The 27272-nt window shown below is 36.7% G+C and overlaps 1 protein-coding gene across 7 annotated transcripts in view; it reads left to right on the top strand.

Moving 5' to 3' along the window:
- Window positions 1-27272, top strand: part of LOC148109375 (uncharacterized) — a 540493-nt gene that overhangs the window by 8637 nt on the left and 504584 nt on the right. For all 7 annotated transcript variants that reach the window (XR_015725973.1, XR_015725974.1, XR_015725971.1 and 4 more), the window contains exon 3: window positions 15506-15592. Coding sequence is in view for 2 of the 7 variants with exons in the window: in XM_087865176.1 (XP_087721302.1) it covers window positions 15558-15592 (35 nt within the window). In the remaining 5 variants the exon portion in view is untranslated. The remainder of the gene's footprint in view (window positions 1-15505; window positions 15593-27272) is intronic.

Here is a 27272-nt window from a genome sequence, read left to right as displayed (position 1 = left end):
TTATATATTACATATGTATATATGTGTGTATATGTCTTCTGTTAATAAATAAAATAAAGAAGATTAAGCATTTATTCTGTTTTTGTAATTTTCTTACCTTAAGGGATTCAATTTATGAGTAAAAGTTTCTTTCTAAAGAATAAAAGCTAACAGAATTTCTGGGGAGGATGGTGGAATAAGAGGACCCTAAGCTTGCCTTCCACAGATACACCCAGATAACACCCACATCAGTGTAAATAACTCAGAAAATGACCCAAAGACTGGTAGAATAGGCTCTCCACAGCTAAACATAGAGAAGAGACCACATCAAAAATGTTGTGAAGGACGGAGATACAGTTAGGAACAAAACTGACCTGCCATACTGTCCGCAGTGAGGGAGGGACACTACAAGCATGGAGAAGGGAGAAGAGTGGACCCCACCCCAGGCACCCCAGGCACCCCAGGCACCCCAAGCACAGGGAACTTGTACTGGAAAGATGAATCTTCATAGCATTTGGCTTCAAAAACCAGAGGGGATTAACATCACCAGTTTTTATAATGAGTGAGGTTTAACACCGCTTAAAAAGCATTGACTCAGCTCTGGGAGAGCTGGAGGGCAATAAGAAACCGAGTACTCACTTTAAAAAGACAGCATAACAAAGAACCCCACTATACCCCTCTACCCGTATAGCATAGAAGCAGCAGTTTGAAAGACTCATGAGGTGTAGGGGAGGGAGATTTATTTACTAATCTCAGAACATGTGCTGGAGGGGCAGGGATCATTAGGAGACTTCTCCAAGGATAAGAGAGATGACAGGTACTATTTCCCTCCCCTGCCTCCCAGCTTTCGTACATTTGCAGGAACCAGTGCTAACACTATCCACCTAGCTTGCTAATCACATACCCTGCCCCTGCACTCTCTTGCAGACCTGCCCCCTTCAACCAGCCCTCTGCAGTTTTTGAAAGCTGCTCCAGGTCTCCTCCCACAGCAGACTCACACAAACCTTGCCCACCAAGTGCCCCACCCTCACATTCTCCTATGGACCTTACCCATCCAACACATCCTTGGCAGCAGTCTGTCCAAAGAATGCTACAAGCCTGGCAGTGTGTAAGCCACCCTGACAGGGGCAGCATCCCTCCAAAATGGCTCCTACCCTGGAGAGAGGGGAAGAGAACTGGTTTGAATGTGGTTCAAACCACATTTGAGCAGTTGGCTGGGGGCAGATATCTGGTCTGACTGCAGACCCGACCCAATAATGAAAGGCTCTCAGGGGACAAACAGGGTGAGTTCCTGCAGTTAGCTGTGACCGTAGCTCTGGCAAATGCTTTGACCGACTTGAGCCCAAGGCAGTCCCAGACTGGCCCCTTAACAACACAGGGACCAAACCTTGCCCACACAGGTAAAAGAGCTATTAAAGGTGACTGGACTAAAGGCAAATGTGGCTTAGCCACAATAGTAGGATGCACACGACATACATAGGGGAAAGACATCCCTGAAGTGCCAGGGACATTGTACTCTAGGGCACTATAGGAGCTCATCTTCATAAAGCACTGTTCAAGAGTAGGAGACAAAGCTGACTTTCTTAACATATAGAAACAGATCTGTTTCTGTATCTATATCTGAGGAATATGTCCAAATAAGAAAAGGACACAGTCACAGCAAGGGAGCTAAATGAAACAGAAGTAATATGACTGGTAGAGAATGTAAAGTAATGGTCATAAAGATATTCACTGGACTTGAGAAAAGAGTGGAAGATGTTAGTAAGATCCTCAACAAAGAGATAGAAAAAAAATCAGAGATGAAGAACTCAATATCTAAAATTAAAAACACACTAGAAGGAATTAGTATTAGAGTAGAGGAAGTGGAAGAATGGATCAGTGACCTGGAGGACAGTAACGAAAAGCAATAAAGCTGAACAGGGGAAAGAAAAGAGAATAATAAAAAATGAGAAGAGATTAAGGGAACTCAACCACACCATCAAGTGTTAACACTATTTGCATTATAGGGATCCGTTTAGGAAAAGAGAAGGAAAAGAGGGAGGAAAATTTCTTTGAAGAAATAGGAGCTGAAAACTTCACTAAACTGGGGAAGGAAATGAATCCAGATCCAGGAGGCGCAGAGAGCCCCCAACAAAATCAACCCAAGGAGGTCCACACTAACACACACAGTAATTAAAATGGCAAAAAGTCATGATAAAGAAAGAATTCTAAAAGCAGCAAGAGAAAAGAAGAAAGTTACATACAAGAGAAACCCCTAAGGGTATCAGTAGATTTTACAGCAGAAACTTTCCAGGCCAGAAGGAATTGGCATGATATATTCAGAATGCTGAGAGGAAAAAATCTGCAGCCAAGAATACTCTATCCAGCAAGGCTATCATTCAGAATAGAAGGAGGGATAAAGAGTTTCCCAGACAAAAGTTAAAAGAATTCATCACCAAGCCAGCCCTATAGGAAATGTTAAAGGGGACTTTTTGAGTGGGAAGGAAACACCATAAGTAAGAATAAGAAAAGTGGGAAGCAAAAAAACAGCAAAATTAAGTATATCTATAAAAATCAGTGAAGGGATTCACAAAAGAATGTAAAATATGACACCATATGCCTAAAACATGGGATGGGGAGAGGAGTAAATATTTAATGCTTTTAGAATGGGTTCAAACTTAATCAACCATGAAATTAATATAGACTGCTCTATGCATAAGATGTTATATATAAACCTAATGGTAATCACAAATAAAAAACTGGTAATAGATATGCAGGGGGGGGAGATAGTAGTCAAGTATATCACTAAAGAAAGGCAGCAAATCATGAGATAAGAGAGCAAGAGAAGAAAGGAAGAGAGAACTACAAAAACAATAAACAAAATGGCAATAAGTATATACCTATTGATAATTACTTTGAGTGTAAATGGACGAAATGTTCGAAACAAAAGACATAGGGTGATGGAGAGGATAAAAAAGCAAGACCCATTTATATGTTGCCTATAAAAGACTCATTTCAGACCTAAAGACACATTCAGATTGAAAATGAAGGTGTGGAAAAACACTTATCATGTAAATGGAAGTGAAAAGAAATACCGGTTAGCAATACTTATATCAGACAAAATAGGCTTTAAACAAAGACTGTAACAAGAGGACACTACATAATCATAAAGGGAACAATCCAATAAGAAGATAATAACAATTGTAAATATTTATGCACCCAACATGGGAGCACCCAAATACATCAAACAGCTATTAACAAACATAAAGGAAGTGATTGATAGTAACACAATGATGGTAGGGGACTTTAATGCCCCATTACATCAATGGATAGATCATCTAAACAAAATCAACAAGGAAACAGTGGCAATAAATGACACATTGGACCAGACGGATTTAACAGATACATTCAGAACATTCCATCTAAAACAGCAGACTACACATTCTTTTCAAACACACAGAATAGATCATGTTAGGCCACAAAACAATTCTCAACAAATTAAAAAAGATTGTAGTTATGCTATGCATCTTTTCTTTTTTTTTTTTTTTTTTTAAAGATTTTATTTATTTATGTGACAGAGAGACAGCCAGCGAGAGAGGGAACACAGCAGGGGGAGTGGGAGAGGAAGAAGCAGGCTCATAGCGGAAGAGCCTGATGTGGGACTCGATCCCAGATCGCCAGGATCACGCCCTGAGCTGAAGGCAGACGCTTTAACGACTGCGCTACCCAGGCGCCCCGCTATGCATCTTTTCTGACCACAATGCTTGAAGTTAGAAATCAACCCCAAGAAAAAATCTGGAAAGAATACAAATACATGGAGGTTAAATAACATGCTACTCAACAATGGATGGGTCAATCAAGAAGTCAAAAAAAAAAAAAAAATTCATGGAAGCAAGTGAAAATGAAAACACAATGATCCAAAATCTTTGGGATGCAACAAAAGCAATTCTAAGATGGAAGTTTACAGCAATATAGGCCTACCTAAAGAAGAAGGAAAGATCTCAAACAACCTAACTTTATACCTAAAGGAGCTAAAAAAAGAACAACAAACAAATCTCCAAACTAGGAAAGGAAGGAAATAATAAAGATTAGACGCAAAAATGAATGATATAGAAACTAAAAAAACCAAACAAAAAACAACAACAAAAAAAAACACAAATCAGGGGCACCTGGGTGGCACAGCGGTTGAGCATCTGCCTTCGGCTCAGGGCGTGATCCTGGCGTTATGGGATCGAGCCCCACATCAGGCTCTTCTGCTGGGAGCCTGCTTCTTCCTCTCCCACTCCCCCTGCTTGTGTTCCCTCTCTCGCTGGCTGTCTCTATCTCTGTAGAATGAATAAATAAAATCTTAAAAAAAAAAAAAAAACAAAACACAAACCAGTGGAATAGATAAACCAGGAACTACTTCTTTGAAAAGATCAACAAAATTGACAAACCTCTAGCCAGGTTCATTAAAAAATAATAATAAAAAAGGGGGGGGAGAGAACCCAAATAAAATCACAAATGAGAGAGGGAAAAAAAACCCCAATACCACAGAAATACAAACAGTTGTAAGAGAATATTATGAAAAATTATATGCTAACAAATTGGACAACCTTGAACAAATGGATAAATTCCTAGAAACATAAAACCTACAAAAACTGAAGCAGGAAGAAGTAGAAAGTTTGAACAGACTGATTACAGCAATGAAATAGAATTAATAATCAAAGAACTCCCAACAAACCAAAAGTCCAGGACCAGACAGCTTCACAGGCAAATTCTACCTTACATATAAAGAAAAGTTAATACCTGTTCTTAAACTATTCCAAAAAATAGAACAAGGAAAACTTCCAAATTTATTCTATGAATCCAATATTACCCTGATACCAAAGCCAGATACCACAGAAAAAAACAGAACTATAAGCCAATATCTCTCATGTCCTCAACAAAATCCAGGACAGTTGGGTGGCTCAGTCAGTTGAGTGTCTGACTCTTGATTTTAGCTCGGGTCATGATCTCAGGGTTCTGGGATCGAGCACTGAGTCTGGCTCTGCACTAAGGAGGGAGTCTTCTTCTCTCCCTCCCCCTCTATCTCTTCCCCCTCTCGTGCACGTGCTCTCTCTTTCTCTAAAATAAATAAGTCTTTAAAAAACAAAATGCTCAACAAAATCCTCGCAAACCAAATCCAACAATATTCACCACAATCAAGTGGGATTTATTCTTGGGATGCAAGGGTGGTTCAGTATTCATAGTTCAGTCAACGTGATACATCGCATCAGTAAGAGAAAGGATAAAAACCATATGATCATTTCAAAAGATGCAGAAAAAGCATTTGACAAGATAAAACATCCACTCATGATAAAAAGCCTCAACAAAGTAGGTCTAGAGGGAACATACCTCTAAATAATAAAGGCTGTATATGAAAAACCCACTATAAACATCATACTAAATGGGGAAAAACTGAGAGCTTTTCCTCTGAGGTCAGGAATAAGACAAGGATGTCCATTCTCACTACTTTTATTCAATATAGTATTGGAATTCCTAGCCACAGCAGACAACAAAAAGAAATGAAAGGCATCCGGATCAAGGAAGAGGTAAAACTTGCACTATTTGCAGATAGAAAACTGGAAACACTCCACCAAAAAACTGCTAGAACTGATAAATGAAATCAGTAGTGTTGCAGGATACAAAATCAATGTATAAAAATCTTTTGCATTTCTATACACCAATAATGAAGCAGTGGAAAGAGAAACTAACAGTCCCATTTACAAGTGTACAAAAATAATAAGATACCTAGGAATGAACTTAACCAGAGAGATAAGAGACATACTCTGAAAACTATAGCACACTGATGAAAGAAAGTGAAGATGACACAAAGAAATGGAAAGACATTCCATACTCACATGTTTGAAGAACAAATATTGTTAAAATGTCAATACTGCCCAAAGCAATCTATACATTTAATGCAATCCCTATCAAAATACCAATAGTGTTTTTCACAGAACTAGAACAAACAATCCTAAAATTTGTATGGAGCCACAAAAGACCTCAAATAGCCAAAGGAATTTTGAAAAAGATCAAAACTAGAATATCACAATTCTGAACTTTAAGTTATATTGTGAAGCTGAAGTTATTAAAACAGTATGGTACTGGCATTAAAAAAAAAGACACATGTAGATCAATTGAACAGAATAGAAAACCCAGAAATGAACCCACAACTATATAGTCAATTAATCTTAGACAAAGGGGGAAAGAATATCCAATGGGAAAAAGACAGTCTCTTCAACAAATGATGTTGGGAAACCTGGACAGCTTCATGTAAAAGAATGAAACCGGACTGCTTGTAACACCATACACAAAGATGACCTCAAAATGGATTAAAGTCTGAGACATGAGGCCTGAAACCATAAAAATCCTAGAGAAGGACACAGGCAGTAACATCTTTGACATTGGCCATAGCAACATTTTTTTCTAAGTATGTCTTCTTAGGGAAAATAAAAGCAAAAATAAAGTATTGGGACTACATTAAAATGAAAAGCTTCTGCACAGTGACAGAAACAATCAATAAAACTAAAAGGCAACCTATGGATTGGGAGAAGATAGTTGTAAATGACATATCTGATAAAGGTTTAGTATCTAAAATAAATAAAGACCTTACACAACTCAGCACCCAAAAAACAAATAATCCAATTAAAAAATGGGCAGAAAAGAACATTTATCCAATGACATCCAGATGGCCAACAGACACATGAAAAGATGCTCAACATCTCTGATCACCAGAGAAATACAGATCAAAACTACAATGAAATATTACCTCACACCTGTCAGAATGGCAAAAGTCAAAAACACAAACAACAAATGTTGGCAAGGAAGCAGAGAAAAGGAACTCTTGTGCATTGTTGGCGGAAGTGCAAACTCACATAGTTCCTGTGGAAAACAGTATGGAGATTCCACAAAAAGTTAAAAATAGAACCACCCTATGGTCCAATAATCACACTACTGGGTATTTACTCCAAAAATACAATACGAATTCAAAGGGAGGCATGCACCCCTATGTTTATTGCAGCATTATTTATAATAGCTAAATTATGAAAGTAGCCCGAGTATCCATTGATAGATGAAGGGATAAAGAAGAGGTGGTACATATACACAATGAAACATCATTCAGCCCTTAAAAGGAATGAAATCGTGTCATTTACAACAACATAGATAGAACTAGAAAGTATAATGCTAAGTAAAGTAAGTCAGTCAGAGAAAGACAAATACCATATGATTTCACTCATATGTGGAATTTAAGAAACAAAACAAAGGAACAAGGGGAAAAAAAGAGAGAGAGAAACCAAGAAACAGATTCTTAACTATAGAGAACAAACTCATGGTTCCCAGAAGGGAGACAGGTGGGAGAGTGGGTGATGGAGATTAAAGAGTACACTATCCTGATGGGAAAAAAATTCACACACACAAATAAGAAAATAGAAAATAACGAATATTGGTAAGGATGTGGAGAAATCAGAATCCTTACACGTTGCTGGTGGGCATGTAAAATGTGCAACTACTATGGAAGACAGTATGGTGGTTCCTTAAAAAATTCAACAGAATTACTATGTGATCCAGCAATTCTACTTCTAAGTATATTCCTAAAAGAGTTGAAAACAGAGACTTTAACAGATAATTGCACACTATTGTTCACAGTAGCATTATTCACAATAGACAAAAGGTGGAAACAACTAGGATTTCCATCCAAATATAAGTAAACAAAATGTGTTGTTTACATACAGTGGAGTATTTTTTAGCCTTAAAAAGGGATGAAATTCTGATACATGCTAACATAGATAGATGAATCTTGAGCCTTATGCTAAGTGAAATAACCTAAACACAAAAGGACAACTATCATATGATTCCACTTAATGAGGTACCTAGAATAGTTAAATGCATAGAGACAGAAAATAGAACAGTTAACTAGGGTCTGTGAGGCGAGAGGAATGGGTAATTTTTGCTCAGCGGATAGAGATTCGATTTCGTAAGGTGAAAAAGTTTTGGAAATAGAGAATGCTGATGATTAAACGACATTGATGAATGTACTTAATGCCACTGAATTGTTCATTTAAAACAGGTAAACATGGTAAATTTTATCTTATGTATATTTTACCATAATAACAAAATACTAAAAGCACCTCCAAAACAACTCTCCCATTGTTTCAGAGGATTTGAGTTCACACTATGTTCTGATCTCTTTTACCTATTTCAATAGCCTTGAATAGTCTTCCTTACCTTTTTAACTTTAGGGCAATTTTTGCCTTGACAGTTTATATTTCTGACATTGTGTTGTACATGCCATGTGTTATATTTAGCTACTTGAGCGCACGTCTGTTTTTCTGTGATATTTGAAGCCATTTGAGGTTGGGAATTATGTTAGGGCTTCAAAAAATGTTGGAATGCCTGGCTGGCTCAGTCGGGTTAATCATCTGCCTTCACTTGGGTCATGATCCCGGAGTCCCGGGATCAGTCCTGTGTCGGGCTCCTTGCTGGGGGTGGGGTGGGGGGGGGCTGCTTCTCCCTCTGCCTGCAGCTCCCTTGCTCGTGTTCTCTCTCTCTCTGACAAATAAATAAATAAAATCTTTCAAAAGTTCGCTGGGTGGGTTAGTTGGTTAAGCATCCTGGATGGCTCAGTTGGTTAAGCGTCTGCGTTAGGCTTAGTTCATAATTCCTGAGTTGAGGGATCGATCCCCAGGTAGGGCTCCTTGTGGCAGGGAGTCTGCTTCTCCCTCTGCTTCTTCTCCCACTCATGCTCTCTCTCAATTACTTTCTTTCTCAAATAAATACATAAAAAGTTTAAAAAATTGTTTGCTGAAAAGAATTAAAATTGTTTCTATTATACACGGAGAGTTTTCTTGTATATAAGTGACATCTTGTGGTACCAAGTGGAATAGTCAGTACTATATTGGTATTTTCTTTGAACAGATTGTTCTCCTTTTAAAAATACAGATTCTATATATTTTCTTTAAAGTTTACCTGAAATAAGCATGATTGCAATCAGAGGATAATAGAAGAGGATAATAGACGAATGGCATTGCTAAAGGATGCTTTTGTATACATGGGTGGGGCCTACCTGGGACAATTCCTAAATACCTAGATCACCACAAACCCTTGCAGGTCTGGAAACTCACTACACTTTTAAGAGATTCCCTAAATCAAAATGACTAATTTTTAAATAATAGACCTAAAGATGATAGTTGAAACCAAAGAAAAGGAGAAGCATGCACGTTGGCTATTGTAAGCCAAGAGGATTTGCAAAGAACCCTGAGAAATGTCAGTTGTATTGTTAATTTTCTTGAGGGAAGATTTTGGGTTTGAAAAAAATGTTTACAGTTGTCAATGTTTAATGAATTTTCAATTTATTAAAATTGTAAACTTGTAAATTTAGATCTTTTAAGCCTTTAAGTTCAATGTACTAATTTTATTATCAGGTTAATAAATTTTGTGTCAATTAAAAACAGTCTCTTTTTCAAACTCATCAAGGGATTTTTAAGTGCTCTGAAGTGAGAACCGTAAGTAGGATTTCTAAATTGCAATGAATTAATCTCTAATTCTTGAATTATTGTCTCAGCAAGGCCCCTCAAGAGGAAGTTTTATCGATTTGGCATGAGATTCCGTAGCATGTGCGGTTCTCTCTAGCACAGTCTAAACTCAAGTTTCCTTTAGCCAACATTGGTTTCAGAAGAATATGTTTTACTTGATAAAGAAAGAGAGCAAAGAAACAGAAAATAAAGCAGGAATGAAAAACAGAGTAACACACCAGTCCCCAGTGCAGAATTTGACTTATTGTCTGTGCCTGTTTGATTTTTTCCCCAGGCAAACTTACTGAATCAGTATTGGTGAAACTGAGCCACTACTCTGGAGTCATCCCAGGGGCTTATTCTGATTTACATTTGCATCTCTACTGTCTACTGAAATCTGAGTGCTTACTGTTCATTCATTTACTTAGCAACTATTTGTTGAGAGCCTATAATATACCAAGCATGGTTCTAACTTCTGGGGATGTTAGCAGTGACCAAACAGACAAAAATTCATGCTTTCATAGAGATACATTCTAGTGGGAGAGACAGACATTAAGCAAATAAACAAGAAGAACACATAGTATGTTAGATGTGTCAGTGTCCTCAGGCAAAGACCAGCAGGAACACATTTGTAGTTGAACAGCTTGGGCTTGTTGTTGCATTGAGGGAGAACTGTCACCATGAGGAACTGTGGGGAGGCCCAGTAATAGAGTTAGAAAGAACTTATTATAGAATTTAGGTTGGGTAGTTTTGGAAAGGGTCTAAGGAAGTGGAGATTTGCTGTGGATTGGATGTTATCAGAAAGCAGGGACAAAAATAGCTAGACTCATCAAGGAAAAAGGATGCTATCTGCTCCTCCCCCCAATGTTCATTGCAGCTTTATTTACAATAGCCAAGACATGGAAACAAACCTAAATATCCATCAGTGGATGAAAGAAAATGTGGTATAGATTCACAATAGAATATTATTTCACCACCAAAAAAGAAGGAAATCGTGCTGTTCATGACAACATGGTTAGAACTTGAGGGCATTACACTATGTGAAATAAATTCTATTAGAGAAAGACAAATACTGTATGACCTCACTTATATATGGAATTAAAAAAACAAACAATGAACCCATAGAAACAGAACAGATTGGTGCTTGCTGGAGGGGGTGTAGTGGGTGAGGGAAATGGGTGATGGTAGTCAAACGTGGTCAAAAGGTATAAATTTCACATTATAAGTTCTGGGGATGTAATATACAGCATGGTGACTATGGTTAATACACAGTACTTGAAAGTTGCTAAGAGTAGGGGCGCCGGGGTGGCACAGCGGTTAAGCGTCTGCCTTCAGCTCAGGGCGTGATCCCGGCGTTACGGGATCGAGCCCCACATCAGGCTCTTCCGCTATGAGCCTGCTTCCTTCTCTCCCTCTCCCCCTGCTTGTGTTCCCTCTCTCGCTGGCTGTCTCTATCTCTGTTGAATAAATAAATACAATCTTTAAAAAAAAAAAAAAGAAAGTTGCTAAGAGTAAGTCTTAAAAGGTCTCATCTCAAGAAAAAATTGTAGCTATGTGAGGTGATGAATATTAACTAGACTTATTGTGATCATTTCACAACACATATACATATCAAATTTATTATGTTGTATACCTTAAGCTAATACAATATTATATATGACATATATGTGTATATATATATGTGCACTTGTGTATGTATATACATATGTATATATATGTATATATATATGTATATATATATGTATATATACATATGTACACACACACACACACACATATATGTCAGTTATATCTCAGTAAAACTAGGGGAGAAAGCCATGGTAAAAACTGAACTTCAAATTCCTCACCAAGTCCTCTCCTGTCATCTTTCCCTTTCTCAGATGACATCTCCATATTTCCACTAGATCAGGCAGAAGACTGTGGCCATCTTTGACTCCTCTCTTTTTCTCACACTCACATTTAGTCATCACATTTGCTCACATTTAGTAAATCCTGTCAGCTCTGCTTATGAAATATAACAGAATATGACCACTTCTCACTGTGCTGTCCAAGTCACCATTTATTTATTTATTTATTTTAAAGATTTTATTTATTTATTTGACAGAGATAGAGACAGCCAGCGAGAGAGGGAACACAAACAGGGGGAGTGGGAGAGGAAGAAGCAGGCTCATAGCAGAGGAGCCTGATGTGGGTCTTGATTCCATAACGGTGGGATCACGCCCTGAGCCGAAGGCAGACGCTTAAACGCTGTGCCACCCAGGCGCCCCATCAAGTCACCATTTATTATCCTATATAATGGCAACGGCTTCCTAACTGGTTGCTTTGTGTTCACCATTGCCTGTCAACAGTGTGCTTTCGATGCAGAATGGCCTTTTAAGTATCTAAATCTGATTATATTACTCCTCTGCTAAAAATACCATTTCACATGGGCAATGTCATTAAAAATCCTACAAAACCCTATGTTATCCCACACCCCCATGACCTTTTTGAACTCACATTCTCAAACACATTTCTGCCTTAGGGACTTTGCATCTATAGTTTACTTATAATTCTCTGATATTTCAAAAATTCTAATTGTCAATACTTCACTATATATCTAAGAGACCATTTAAAAAGTAAACACAGTATCAGTATCACACCTTAAAATTAAACTATAGTTCTATAGTGTCATCTGATATGCAGAGTTTACATTTCCCGTCACAATTTTAAAGGAAATTTGTTCAGATTAGGATCCAAACAAGTTCACACATTGCGTTTGTTTAATATGTCTCTTTTTTGTATATTTATGCTGACATATATATTTCTAATTTGCGTATGGCTTACAATGTTACTGTTACATTAGTTTCAGATGTATAGCATAGTGATTCTACTTGTCTATTCCTTATGCTATGCTCACATGCTTATGACAGATGCTTACCATCTGTCACCATGCAATGCTATTACAATGTCATTGACTATATTCCCTAGGCTGTACCTTTTATTCTCTTGATTTACTCATTCCATAACTGGAAGCCTGTATCTCCCACTCCCCTTCACCCATTTTGCCCATCCCTCCACCCCTCTTCCCTCTGGCAACCATCAGAGTGTTCTCTGAATTTATAGTTCTGATTCGGCTTTTTGTTATTCATTTGTTTTGTTTTTAAGATTCTACATAGTATGCCTCTTAATACACTTTTAATCTGTAAGAGTTTTCTCTCCCACCACTTTTTTTCTTTTTCTTTTTTCTTTTTTTTTTCTTTTTTCTTTTTTCTTTTTTTTTTCCTTCCCTTCCCTTCCCTTCCCTTCCCTTCCCTTCCCTTCCCTTCCCTTCCCTTCCCTTCCCTTCCCTTCCCTTTCCTTTCTGGAATGGATCTTAGGTGGGGTAGAATTTCCCACATTCTAGATTGGTGTTGTTTACCTTGTTTATCTAACTTTTTATTTTTGCTAACCTGGTTGTTATATTAGAGCTAGAGGCTAGATCAGATTCAAATCTGATTTCTTTTTCTTTTTACAAATATTTTACAGGTGGAACTGTACATTGCCTATTGCACTACATTAGGGAAGTTATAATACCTGTCTCTTTTTTGATGTTAAGATTGTTCAGTATATTCAACTATTGAATTAATTCAATTTAACCACTAGAGGTCAGGACTTTATTTTAAAAATAAGTACTGTACTGGACTTCATGAAGGATCTAGACTTAAGTTTTGTAAAAGAGTAGAAAAATCTTTGTTAATGAGTTGTCATTATGAGGAATTTCTGGGTGAACTTCTTTTGTCTCTTAAACATAAAATGTTGGTTGTCTGAAAAGGTTAAGTATAGTTTTACAATGTAATTTTTCTACATTTAATAGAAAATTATAAAAATTATGTTTCCCAGATTTAAACACTTCTGTACCCTAGAAGTTTAAGTCAGTTTATATGCTGCTTTAACTATATGCAATACTCTGGTTAAAATGGTAAAACAGGAAATATAGGACAGTAGGAAAAATACGGGTGAAACCAAGCATGGAAAAAGAGAATGAGCAATAAAGGAAAGGAGGAAATTAGGCTTGTCCATGGCTGTCGTGGGAATCTGTAGCTGTGCATTCTCTCTGGGATTGTCCTCAGGCCTGTCTCCTAGTACTATCTCCAGAACTTTCTTTGAAATGTGCCTTGCTATTGACTGGGTAGCCTTGTGGGTACAAAGAAGTTTTTCAAATTAAGCATAGCAAGAATTTTTATTAGAGTTGCTGATAGAGATAGATATTTGTTATTTGTGTTCTTCACAAGTGGGAGAAATCGAACTCAAGTGATGCAACTATTATGGTAAATTACTGTCCAAAAACCCAATGTCAAGACAATAACAGTATGATAATAGCAATAATTTATACTTTTTGAGAATCACATCTTTACTTCCATTATTATTTTACAGGGGTGGAAAAACATGGACTAAACGCAGATAATCTAGGGTTTAGATTCTGGCACTATTTTATTATGGCATCTTGTAACATGACCACTCTGAGTGTCTATTTACCTGTATATAAAGCGGGACCAATAAGACCTAGGACTATAGTTAATAATACTGTATTGTATATTTGAAAGTTACTAAGAGAATAAATCTTACAAGTTCTAATTTTAAGAAAACCTATATGTGAGGTGATGGACACATTAACTAGCCTTTTATTATTATCTATACCTGGGCTGAACTATTTGAGTCTAGTTAAAATGGCCTTAGGAATTTCTTAAATACTTAGCTAATGTATTTTTCACTTATTTGAAAAGAAACGTTTTAAAATTCTGTACTATTACCCATTTCTAGTAAGTTCTCAGAAATTAATTTTAGGAGTACATCTCTTCATTTCAGCTGATATCAAAATTAAACCTTTTGGTTTAATTTTAGCTACTTAGAAGAATATTCTGAACTATTTGATTTTTTTATCCAGATGTAGAAGAATGTACTTGGAACGTTTAATTGTTTTTGTTGTTGCATAGGTAAGGAATTGGTGAGGTAGAGAAGAAAATGAAATGATACCTTTTTAAAAACCAGATAATTTACTAAAATGAGAGCAACAATAAATTTTTAAGATATTCCAATGTTTTATAAGTACAAATAAAGTCAGTTACAGAGTTTATATATTAGTTGGATAATTAGTTTTATTCCAGCCATATATTTATTCATTAGTTGAATGAAAGAGAAACCGTATTAGATTTAAAGAAGCATGGCCTTTGCAGTCATGAAATTATACTGAGTCAAATTAAAATCTCTGCTTATAAAGATTAAAGGAGGTTTATTGTCTGTCTTTCCATACATCCATCCATATTGAATTGATGAGATTCAAACAAAACATGGTAAGCTTTTAGTCTAGTGAAGAAGCAGATAATAAATCAGAGTTCACAGTTCAATATAATTATAATGTTTGCAGATACTACGTCACTACAGTCGAGGAGATCTAAAGCAGGTAGGGGTAGGGAGGATAAGTCCTTTCTCTGAGTGCATGAAAGCCAGAAACGTGCCTAAGAAAACTGGGGACTGATGGGTCATGCATTAAAAAAAAAGAATATGCGGTGTCTATTAAGAAGAAGGTTCTGGGAGTTTGGTTTCTAAACAATAAGATTATCTTAAAATTTAAAGGAATTGAGCATGTTTGTGTTCTGCCAATGGCAAGAGAGAGATTCCATACCCGGAAAGAGAAAATCTTTGTTATCATTTAATAAGGTTCCCGAGTATGTTGAAGAGGAGGGATTACAACGAGTAAACTAAAGTGGGAAATAAAAGCCTGTGAGAGGTACTTGGAGTGATTGATGGATAAACACTCTGGTATGTTTATATTTGGATTGAGTAATATTTTAAGCACCTGGATTTTAGTTAATCCTGTTTCCCAAAGCAGTAATGTTCTCTATATTTGTATAGCTGCCCAAAGAAGGCAAACAAAGATAGACTGCCAGCACTGAGGCTAAATCAGGTGTTCTTTTGTATCAGAGTTACAGAGTTAAAGTTGTCTGTATTGGGATTTAAGCAACACATCTTTCCCCTTTAATTTTCCCTCACAGAAAATGTTAATATGAATGTGGAGAACTTAACCTGGAAAATACAAAATACTGCATGTTGAATATTGTAAGAAAAGGGGCATTCATGTGGTGAGTAAAAAGAACTTTGTAAAAGTAAAAGCTATTGAATGCTGTTAATAGGTTACAAAAGGTTGTAGAATTTTCTTGGTTTTTTTTTTTTTTTTTAAGATTTTATTTATTTATGTATTTGACAGAGATAGAGACAGCCAGCGAGAGAGGGAACACAAGCAGGGGGAGTGGGAGAGGAAGAAGCAGGCTCATAGCAGAGGAGCCTGATGTGGGGCTCGATCCCAGAACGCCAGGATCACGCCCTGAGCCGAAGGCAGACGCTTAACCGCTGTGCCACCCAGGCGCCCCAGAATTTTCTTGTTTTAAGAGCCTTAAACTTATAGATCCATTTAGATAATGTTTTAGAACAACCTCTGGCTTTGTGTACATGGTCGTACTAGTGTACTTTCTGTGGACTAACTCAGTCACTACTTTCCCTAAGAATCCTTTCTCCTTAGTCATCCACACAGATTTAACTATTTCTTCCTTAGTATCCTTATGTCACACTATCACAACACCTATCAAATTTTAGGACAGTTCTTTATGTATCAGTCTCGTTTTACTAGATTATAGTTCTCTGAGGGCAGAGTTGTGTTTCAAATTTCCAGTTGAATGCTGAGAAAAAATCGACAGTCAGTATTAAATAAATCCCCTACCTCTCATTCTAGCTAAGCCTGTCATTTCATTGTTCTGTGTGCTGGCCATGAACATTGCAATTTCTTGTGTTTACACCATTTGCCTTACTTTGGTGTACACTTTCCTCTTTACTATTTGTATGAGTCTTAATGTGTTTTTCCAGGTTTAGCACAAGTCTCATTTTCTTCATAGAGACCCCCAGGAGATTCAAGGCTTGAGTGAACATTCTTTCCTTGGAAATTCTAAAGCATTTATTTACAGATTTGGTAAATATGAAAGCATGTAACTCCTCAGTTAATTTGTGAGCATCTAAAACCCAGAGATCATGCCTCATCTCTACTGTCCCTAATGCCTAGAACAATGCTTTTTTTTTTCTTTTTTTAAATTTATTTTTTTAAATTTAAATTCGATTAGCCAAGGTATAGCACAGTACTTTATTTCAGAGTAGCTGGGGTAATGAAGGAGGTGTGAAAATGGCTAATCTGATCACTTAAGGAACTTTCTGTTGAAGACATTAATGTTTCTAAAATCTGTACACAATGGAGAAAGGGGACCAACATTTCCAATATTATAAAATAATGATAAAGGTCCCTATCCCTCATCCAGAACCCCTGGGACCAGCAGATTGTTTTGGAATTTAGAATTTTTCCTCTTCACTGGGTAGTACTTTCCATTAATATTTCATAATAAATGAAATATTTATAGTAAAGACTATAAATATCCTCATGACAGTTCAGATCAGGTTTTAGTTAATAAGTGAACCTTGACAATCTGAATTGCATGGACTGTGAAGTCCAATTATTTGTCTGATGATTAATTTGTAAGTTATACTCTGACTTTATAAATTGGTCGTAGTCTGCAATTTAGCGTTTGCAGTTCATTTAGTTGTTTTTTTTGTTGTTGTTTTTTGTGTTTTTTGTTTGTTTGTTTGTTTTAGTTTCAGTCGGGAGTTTCCATGTTAATATAAATTTCATAAGAAGACTGTAAATTAGGACCTCAATATTCTACAAACAATAATTCTTAGAGTTTGGCTGACTCATACATACAGAGTAATATATATGTCTTAGCTACTTTTTGATGAGAATTCTAACATGAATTTTTAAGGCTCCTCATTCAAAAGAAACTACCAGTTCAGATAGAGTGAGCTTGAAAGATAATAAACTTCTAAAGTGGAAAAAACTTTTTAGTTAATTTACTCTCTCAGGAGCACACTGCTGCTTTTCTATTTTTTAATTGTTTAAAGAGGATTTAGAAATTAACTGCATTTCTATTTGACCTGAGCTGTATACAGCATTTTAAATTTTCAGCCTCTACTCTTCTTGGTTAGAGTGTAATTATATTTTCTAATCCAACATTCATGGATTTAGTTGAGCAATCTGTTTTGGCATGTATTTAGGTCAGTTTATTTGTTCACAAAAATGAAGTCACAGTCATATGGAAACATTTAGTGTATTTTTTAACTCATAAATTGGAACAATGAAACCTAGAAAGCATTTTTAGCAAGTTAAAATATCTAACCACAAAGTTTTCTCCTTTTCACTTTTATCATAAAATTGCTCCTAGGAATTGTGCTATACTATAAAATTTGCTTTTTCAAACATGAAGATTTTATTTTTTAAAATTAAAAAAAACAAACTTTGGTGGGGTGGACCCCCTCAAGGTAGTGACTTAACTGGACTTGTTAAAAAACTTTCAAAAGAGAATCAACTGAGAGAATGGAGGAGAGAGATTAGAGATGATAGGTAAGGAGGAGGAGGAAGTACTGAGTGGTGAGGAAAGTGGGGAGGAGCCTGGATTGAGTACAGTGGCAGAGGATTTGGGAATATATTTTAACACATTATTAGGACCCTCTGATGAAGAGTGACTGAGAACTTTTTTAACTAGACCTGTGAAAGGTGTGACTGTTGAAAACAAAGTCAACATCAGACCCAACATCAAGCCCATCAGGCCCATCAGGCCCTGTAAACAAAGAAGCAACCGATTACGATCAAAGCAAGTTGTTAAAGGAGAAAAGGGAAGTTTGATAGAAATGGGGAAATTGGGAAGGGATGATTATTGGTTGTGATAGGTACTATGTTATGTCTTACTGTAAGTTTCAGGCTGCTGACAGTAATATACGGTAGTTTTGTGTGTATTTCATGGCCTAACCATGAAAGTAAGATGGACCATGTTGGCAAACACAAGGTGGTTTTCCTTCTATATTGGGACCAGGTCAGTCACTCTGCATATCTGTGTGGCCACACCTCTCCACAAATTACTTGAAGGCAGCATAGTGTTTAAAAATATTGGCTAATTGGAATATTATCACAGTTATTTAGGTAGTTGAGGTAAAAAAAAAAAGAAGACAAAAAAGAGAAAAGAAAGAACATAAATTCTTTATTTTATTTTATTTATTTTATTTCTTTATTATGTTCAATTAGCCAGCATATCATTAGTTTTTGATGTAGTGTTCAACGACTCGTTAGTTGTGTGTAACACAATTTCTGTGCCACTGTAAAGTATATAATGGTGGAGAAATATTTTCCCTTACCTAAAAATGACTTTGGAGTTTTTGTGTGAGAAGGGAGGTAAATTGGTCGGGATTCTTTTCCTTACAAGTGACAGAAACCTAGCTTGAACCAGATTAGGCAAAAGAAGAAAATTTATCCATTCACATAACTGAAAAGTACAGGAATTTATGGCTTCAGGCATGGCGGTCTCCAGGTACTTAAATGATATTGTCAGGCATCTGTTTCTTTTTCTGTCACCTGGCTCTATTTTTTTTTTTCTGTTTTCTTGTTTTTTTTTTTTCTATTTTCTTAAAAAAAATTTTTTTATAATAATTTTTATTGAGGTAAAATTGGTATATAACATTACATTTGTTGTAGGTATACAGCATAATAATTTGTACTTGTATTTACTGCAGACTGATCACCACAATAAGTCTAGTTATCATCTGCCACTATACAGTGGTCCCTTTCACTCCTTTTGCCCACCCCCAACCCTCTTTCCCTCTGACACAAATCTGTTCTATGAATTTTGGTTTTACTTTGTTTTGGTTTTTATTCCACATGTAAGTGAAGTCATAATGGTATTTGTCTTTGTCTCTCTGACTTATTTTACTTAGCATAATACCCTCAAGCTCCATCCGTGTTGTTGCAAATGGCAAGACCTCTTCTGTTTTTATGGCTGAGTCGTATTTCATTGTGCATACATACCACAACTTCTTTATCCATTTATCTGTTGATGGACACCTAAGTTGTTTCTATATCTTGGCTATTGTAAATAATGCTGCAATAGACATAGGGGTAGGTAAATTTTTTTGGATTAGTGTTTTTGTTTTCTTCAGGTAAATACCCAGAAGTGGAATAGCTGGACCATATGGTAGTTCTATTTTTAATTTTTTGAAGAACCCTTATTCTGTTTTCCATAGTGAATGCATCAATTTACATTCCTGCTAATAATGTGTAAGGGTTCTCTTTTCTCTACATTCTTGCCAACACTTGTGTCTTGTGTTTTTGATTTTAGCCATTCTCATAGGTGTGAAGTGATGTCTCATTGTGGTTTTTATTTGCATTTTCCTGATCATTAGTGATAAGAGTATCTTTTCATATGCCTGTTGTCCATCTGTATGTCTTATATGAGCAAAATGTCTCTGCTGATTCAATCCTATGCCCATTTTTTTTTTCTTTTTTACTTTTAAGTAGGCTCCACACCCAACTCGGAGTTCGAACTCAAGACTCTGCCCATTTTTTTTAAGTTTTTATTTTAATCACCAGATACTCATCACAATAAGTGCATTCCTTAATCCCCATCATCTGTTTCACTCCTCCCCTCTCCTCCCCTCTGGTAATCATCAGTTAAGAGTCATTTCTCGGTTTGTCTCTCTCTCTCTTTCTTTTTCCCTTTCTCAATTGTTTTGTTTCTTAAATTACACATATGAGTGAAATCATATGGTATTTATCTTTCTCTGACTTACCTCACTTAAGCATTATACCTTCTAGCTCCATCCATGTCATTGCAAATGGCAAGATTTCATTCTTTTTTATGGCTGAATAATATTCCATTGCATATATATTACACATATTCTTTATCTCTTCATCAATCAGTGGACACTTGGGCTGCTTCCACATCTTGGCTATTGTAAATAATACTGCTATAAACATATGGGTGGTGCATATATCCCTTTGAATTAATGTTTTTGTATTCTTTGGGTAAATACCCAGTAGTGCCATTGTTGGATCATAGGGCAGTTCTCTTTTTAACCTTTTGAGGAGCCTCCATACTGTTTTCCACAGTGGCTGCACCAGTTTGCATTCTCATCAACAGTGCATGAGTATTGCTTTTTCTCCACATCCTTGCCAATACCTGTTGTCTCCTGTGTTTTTGATTTTAGCCATTCTGACAGGTGTGAGGTGATATTGCATTGTAGTTTTGATTTGCATTTCCCTGATGATAAGTGATGATGAGCATCTTTTCATGTGTCTATTGGCCATCTGGATGTCTTCTTTGGAGAAATGTGTATTCATGTCTTCTGCCATTTTTTAATTGGATTATTCATTTTTGGGGTTTTGAGTTTTATAAGTTCTTTGAATATTTTGGGTCCTAACCCTTTCTCTGCCCATTTTTTAAATTGGATTTTGTTGTTGTTGTTACTGAGTTGCATGAGTTAAAATTTTTTTTTCATAGTTTCACTTTGTAATTTAAATTCCAGTTAATTAACATACAGTATAATATTAGTTTTAGGTATAGAATTTAGTGATTCATCATTACATACAACACCCAGTACTCATCACAAGTGCCCTCCTTAATACCCATCACCCGTTTAACCCATCCCCCTGCCTACCTCCCCTCCAGCAACTCTCAGTTTGTTCTCTGTAGTTAAGAGTCTGTTTTATAGAGCATGAGTTCTTTATATAGTTTTGATATTAGTTCCTTATCAGCTATATGATTTGCAGATATTTTCTCCCATTCAGAACATTGCTTTTTTATTTTATTAATGGTTTTTTTGTGCAGAAACTTTTTAGTTTGTTGTAGTCCCATTTGCTTATTTTAGCTTTCGTTGCCATTACCTTTTTTTATTTATTTGATTTTTCATTGCCATTACATTTAGAGTCAGATCCAAAAAAATATTGCCAAGAGTGATGTCAAGGAGCTTACCACTGATGTTTTCTTCTAGGATTTTATGGTTTCAAGTTACATTCAAATCTTTAGTCCATTTTGAATTTATTTTGTGTATGGTGTAAGATAATGGTCCAGTTTTGTTGTTTTGTATGTGACTGTCCAGTTTTTCCAACATTTTTATTGAACAAACTGTCTTTTCCCTGTTGTATAATCTTGCCTCCTTTGTTGTAAATTAATTAATCATATATGTGTGGGTTTATTTCTGGGTTCTCTGTTCTGTTCCATTGACCTATATCTGTTTTTGTGCCAATACCATACTATTTTGATTACTGTATCTTTGTAGTATAGTTTGAAATCAGGGAGCATCATACCTCCAGCTTTGTTCTTTCTCAAGATTCCATTGGCTACTACTTGTCTCTTATGGTTCCATACAGATTTATAATTATTTGTTCTAGTTCTTTGAAAAATGATACTGGGAGTTCGATAAGGATTGCACTGAATCTGTGGATTGTTTTGGGTAGTATGGACATTTTCACAGTATGAATCCTTCTAATGCGTGAGTATAGAATATCTTTCTATTTGTGTCTTCAATTTCTTTCATCAGTGATTTAATAATTTTCAGTGTATAAGTCTTTTACTTCCTTGGTTAGATTTATTCCTATGTATTTTTGATATCATTGTAAATGGTATTATTTTCTTATTTTCTCTTTCTGATATTTCATTATTAGTATATAGAAATACAACCAATTTCTGTATATTGGATTTGTATCCTGCAAGCTTACTGAATTCATTTATTACTTCTAGTAGCTTTTTGGTGGAGTCTTTATGATTTTCTGTATATAGAATCATGTCATCTGCAAACAGTGACTATTTTACTTCTTTCTTTCCCATGTGGATGCCTTTTTGTTTCTTTTTCTTGCTTAATTACCATGGTAGAACTTCCAGTACTATATTGAATGAAAGTAGTGAGAGTGGGCATCCATGTCTTACTGCTGATCAGAGGAAAAGCTTTCAGCTTTTCACCATTGAGTATGATAATTGCTGTGGGTTTTTCAGGTGACCTTTTTATGTTGAGGTATGTTCCCTCCATCCCCAATTTTTTGAGAGTTTTCATCATAAATGGATGCTGCATTTTTCAAATGCTTTTTCTGTATCTATTAAGATGATCATATGATTTTTATCCTTCATTTTGTTAATGTGTATCACATTGATTGATTTGTGGATGTTAAACTATCCTTGAATCTCTGGAATAGGTCCCTGTTGATCATAGTTTATGATCCTTTTAATGTCTTGTTGAATTTGGTTTCCTAATATTTTGTTAAGGAATTTTGCATTTATGTTCATGAGGAACTATTTTCTTTCTTTTTTAAAATTTTATTTTGGAGAGGGGGGAGGGGCAGAAGGAGAGGGGGAGAGGATCCCAAGCAGGCTCCCTGCTGAGCACAGAGCCTGATGTGGGGGAGATCATGGCCTGAGCTGTAATCAAGAGTCAGATGCTTAACCCACTGAGCCACCCAGGCGCCCCTCATCAGGGACTATTTTCTGTTGGCTTCACTTCTATTTCAGGTTCTCATTCAAGTGAAGGAAAGACGGTTCCTAGTATATTCATACCCAAATGGTCCTTAAATCTTTACTCTAGTATATGCTCTACTTTATTTTGCATCCATATTAATCCCTGAAGGAAAAAAAAAAAAACCCTCTGAGTGTTCTTCCTTGGTGTAGGACCAGTTAACCATCCATTAAGTCCTGGAGAATAGAATACTCTTACTGGCAAGCTTAGTTCTTGTGTTTTCTGGGGTGAGAGGGTAAGGTCTGTTGATTGGCAAGCCCCACTGGAATCACATGGAATGGAGGAAGTGGGGCCTCTGAAAGGAAAGGATTTGAGGCTGAAATCAGCCACAGGTGGGCTTAACATTATTAAAAGCAATATAACAAAATAACATTGGTATTTGGGAGCTTAGGAAGGAGAGAAACCTAATCAATGCTCATCAACTATGGAGGGATTTGGAAAAAACTCAGAATAATTCAGAACTGAGCCAAAGCTTAAGGAAAGAAAAAACTTTGTTAGATAATTTCTCTGGACAATGCTCAGGGATCTCTGGATATATTTGCAGTTTAGAATGGCTAGAAAGTTATTAGTAGTTTAATATGTGGCTCGAAGACATAGGCCTGACTCTGAGAAACAAACATCTAGCCAACCTAAGAGTAGGGCTTTGTCTTTCTTACTTGTGTGTAGCAGCGGGCAAGTCTGTGTTGAATGAGACAGAACTTTGAACTAAAATAAATAATAGTGATACAGCAGATAATATGTCTAGTAGAGACAAATTCAAGTTCTAGAGAGAAGGGAAGGAACTTGCAGAATACATAGGTACTATGGGCATGGGAAGTCAGAGAGAGAGTAGGAGTGGAGCTAGACACATTATGGGTAAATCTTGACACTAAGGCAAAGGCTGTTTTCTTCCTTTCTCTAGATTCCTCACTGCTGCAGAGTCTCTCCACTTGGTCAGCAGTTAAACAGATTCCAGGTCCCTTTCCAGAATCACTTACTGAGTCAGGATTTCTGGGCAGGTGCATGGGAATCTGAATTTTTACAAACGCTAGGCAACCCTAAGTTGCTTTAAGGCCCATGGCCCCTGGGGAGGTGAGGACATTCGGTTCACACTGAGGACATTTGGTTCACATGTATGGGTTGAATGACACAAGTCTGACTAGAAAATGGGACTGTTTCACAAAGATATAAGCTTTGCTACTATAGTATCTTCCCTAGTCTCCTTCCAGTTTTGTCCCCTCTATCACATGAAAATACCTGTTTCATTAAATACCAAGATAAGAGGGAAAATTGTGGAACTTACTTTCTAATTAACATCCCAAAGTTCCTAACACCATTCCAGACTTTCCAACATCAAGTTTAACAGACTGTATTTGAAGATTTCTTTTTCATTTTAGTTTTATAAATCAGAGGACTGGAGTTTTACAATATAGCTATTGACCTGAAAATGTATATAGAGTGAGGAGTGCAAAAGGAAAAATATCCTTAAGTCATTTTGGGACTCAAGGCAAAAGAGAAATATCATTACAGATATTTTGGGCCAATTCAAGGCTTTAAGGAAATAATGGTAAATCTGGGCTTTCAGCATAAAGGAATATTTGCAAGTTTCCTATTGTGATGCGTAATTTTATATGTCAATTTGGCTGGACTAGATATTTGGTCAAACATTATTCTGGGTGTTTCTATGGAGGTGTTTTTGGATGGGATTAATATTTAAATCATTGGGTTTTGAATAAAACAGATTGCCTTCCATAATGTAGCTGGGTTTTATCCAATCAGTTGAAGGCCTGAAGAGAACACAGACTGATCTTCAAGCAAGAAGGAAACTGCCTTTTACTTGAACTAAAACTCCTCCCTGGATCACTAGCCTGCTGGCCTACTCTGCAGAATTTGGATTTGCCAGGCTTCCATAATCACATGAACCAATTCCTTAGAATAGATCAGTATCTCCTTCTCTTTTTGCATATATATGTACATATTTGTGTGTGTATGTATATGTGCACACATATATATAGAGAGAGTATATTTATGCACATATACATACACATGTATATATGTGTACACACACAGAGACACAAATACACACATCCTATTGGATTGGTTTCTCTGGAAACCCTGACTAATACATCTATCGATGCACTTAATTTTTCCAGTTCTGGTTGAAAACTAGGATTTGCAGAATTAAGACTAATAATCCCAAGTCCTTAATTCACTGTCCTTTCCCAACAATACTGAAACTGCAGCTAACGACGACCATCCTGAGTGACCTGTTTTTGGTGTTCTTCCCAATGTGCCATGGTGTCCTGGTGGACTATGAATGAGTTACAATTGTGTCCCAGACAGTGAACCCCAAAGTCCTCAGTGTGGCTAGGTGGGGCCTGCTCTGCCAGAATATCTAGTAGTCACCACCAGCAGTGAACAACACTTGGCCAGAGTTGTTCCAGGAGCCAAGTGTACTCTGGCAGCCTATCCCATGGTCCTTGAAGGTGTCTAATGGGATGGACATCATCTGACATATGCTGCTTCATCAAGGAGGCCCTTTACTTTTTGAACATTACTTTAGCAGCCAGTTTCAAAATGCACTCCTTCTCTGTCAAACATAGGGAGCAAGGGAAGCTGCTGATGGAGTGTTTAATAGTGTTTCTTCCAAGTATGGAAGTGGTAGGGGTCAGAAATTCAAGATGCACAGAGGCAGCCTGGTGATGCAGCCTAGCCATTCTGGGTGTGATAGACAGCTTCTGAAACTTCTGAAATGGCTCCCAATGATCCCCACTTCCTGTTCTTCATGCCCTTGTGTAATCCCCTCCCTTTGGGTATGGGCTGGTTCTAGTGATGTGTTTTTTGTGATGTCATTACTGCAAAAAGTTACTTCTGAGATTAGGTTATAGAAGACTGTGACTTCCATCTTCCTGTCATCCACACTCTTTTACCCTTTCTGATGAAGGCATCTGCCATATAGTGAGCTGTCCTATGGAGAGGTCTGCATGGCAAGGAACTGACCAGCAGCTCATGAAGAACCAAACACTGTTGATAATCACATGTGTGAACTTAGGTGCTTCTTCTGGTAAGCCTGAGATTGTTGCAGTCCTGATTGGTACCTTGATTGGAGCCTTGTGAGAGACTCAAAGCCAGAGAAAACAGCCCAGTTTCACTGGGAAAGTAACTCATCAATCCCAGGCAGCAGGAACATTGGGAATCCCAGTGGAAGTGGTAGGCCATGATTCTGGAAGGAACAGCTGCAGGATAGCTGAAAAAAGGAACAAGAAGCTGAGAGTCTAGTGATGGCCTTGAGACCTTGAGGAGGTGCATAAAATGTATCTGATACATTGGCCAAATTTTCCATTCTCAGAGGTTTTGCAGCATGGTGAAAAGGTTATAGACCCTATGATCAGAAAGAAGTAATAAGTTCAAGTCCTAACTCTGTCATGAGTTACTTAATTTGTCTTAATACTGGTTTTTTTTCTTAGCCAGGTGGAAATCATTATACCTCCTATTTAGAGGATCGGCTGAGCTGCACATGTATCACTGTGCTTGACACAAAGGGGTTCATAACACATTATCTTTATTATGTAGATTATAGACTATGTAATGTTTGGTGACTTGAACAATTTCTCTTTCTTGAAACTTTTTTTCCAGTTTTATATTATCTTATTTATGTTCCTGAGATACCAGGGTTATTTTTCCTTCTACCTTTCTGGCTACCCTTTACCTTTGCTGGTTTCTCTTTCCCCACCTGCTTCTTTATCATTTGTTTTCTCCAATATTCCATCATTGGCCTCCTTTTCTCATTCGCCATACACTTCCTAAGCAATATTATCTCTAGGGGAAACATACTTTCCTCTCCTCAAGTTCATTCTGGTCACAAATAAGAACTCCCATTAATACTTTCATCCATTTAGAAGCACTCATTGGGAGTAAGCATTCATTATTCTCCACACCTCTAAACTGCTCTTCTGCTCAGGAGTGGGAGTGATGACTTTTTGGTGAGATTGAAAAAAGGGGCTCAGTGTATAACCCTAGTTTCTGGTTTACTGGAGTTATCTCTCTCCTCTCTCTCCATCCTATCCCTTCCTCTTCCTCTTGACCTTCTGTCCCCAGATCTTTTGTGGTATTCTCTTCTTGAAGGTAAGCATATCAGGCAAGTTTGGAATTGCCTAAATTGAGCAGGTAAGTTCAACCATGTTTAAAATTAAAGAAATACGGAATCAGAATAAATATTGTTGACACAAGTACTTTAAGAATTCAAACTATAAGACTGTGGCATTTGCCATTCATTTCAGATAAGAAAGATTAAGGAAAGACTGAGCTTTATTTTTAATCTCCTAATGTTATAACCTATAATATTAAGACTGTGTTAACCTCAGGACTTATTCAAATGTTTGTTGTAGGAAATTGTGTTGGCTCACTAAAGTT

This window comes from Ursus americanus, chromosome 10 (genome assembly GCF_024610735.1).
Source record: "Ursus americanus isolate L20-20 chromosome 10, mUrsAme1.1.p, whole genome shotgun sequence".
NCBI lineage: Eukaryota > Metazoa > Chordata > Mammalia > Carnivora > Ursidae > Ursus > Ursus americanus.
Note: the sequence above shows the minus strand (reverse complement) of the source record. Positions and strands in the feature narration are given on the sequence as shown.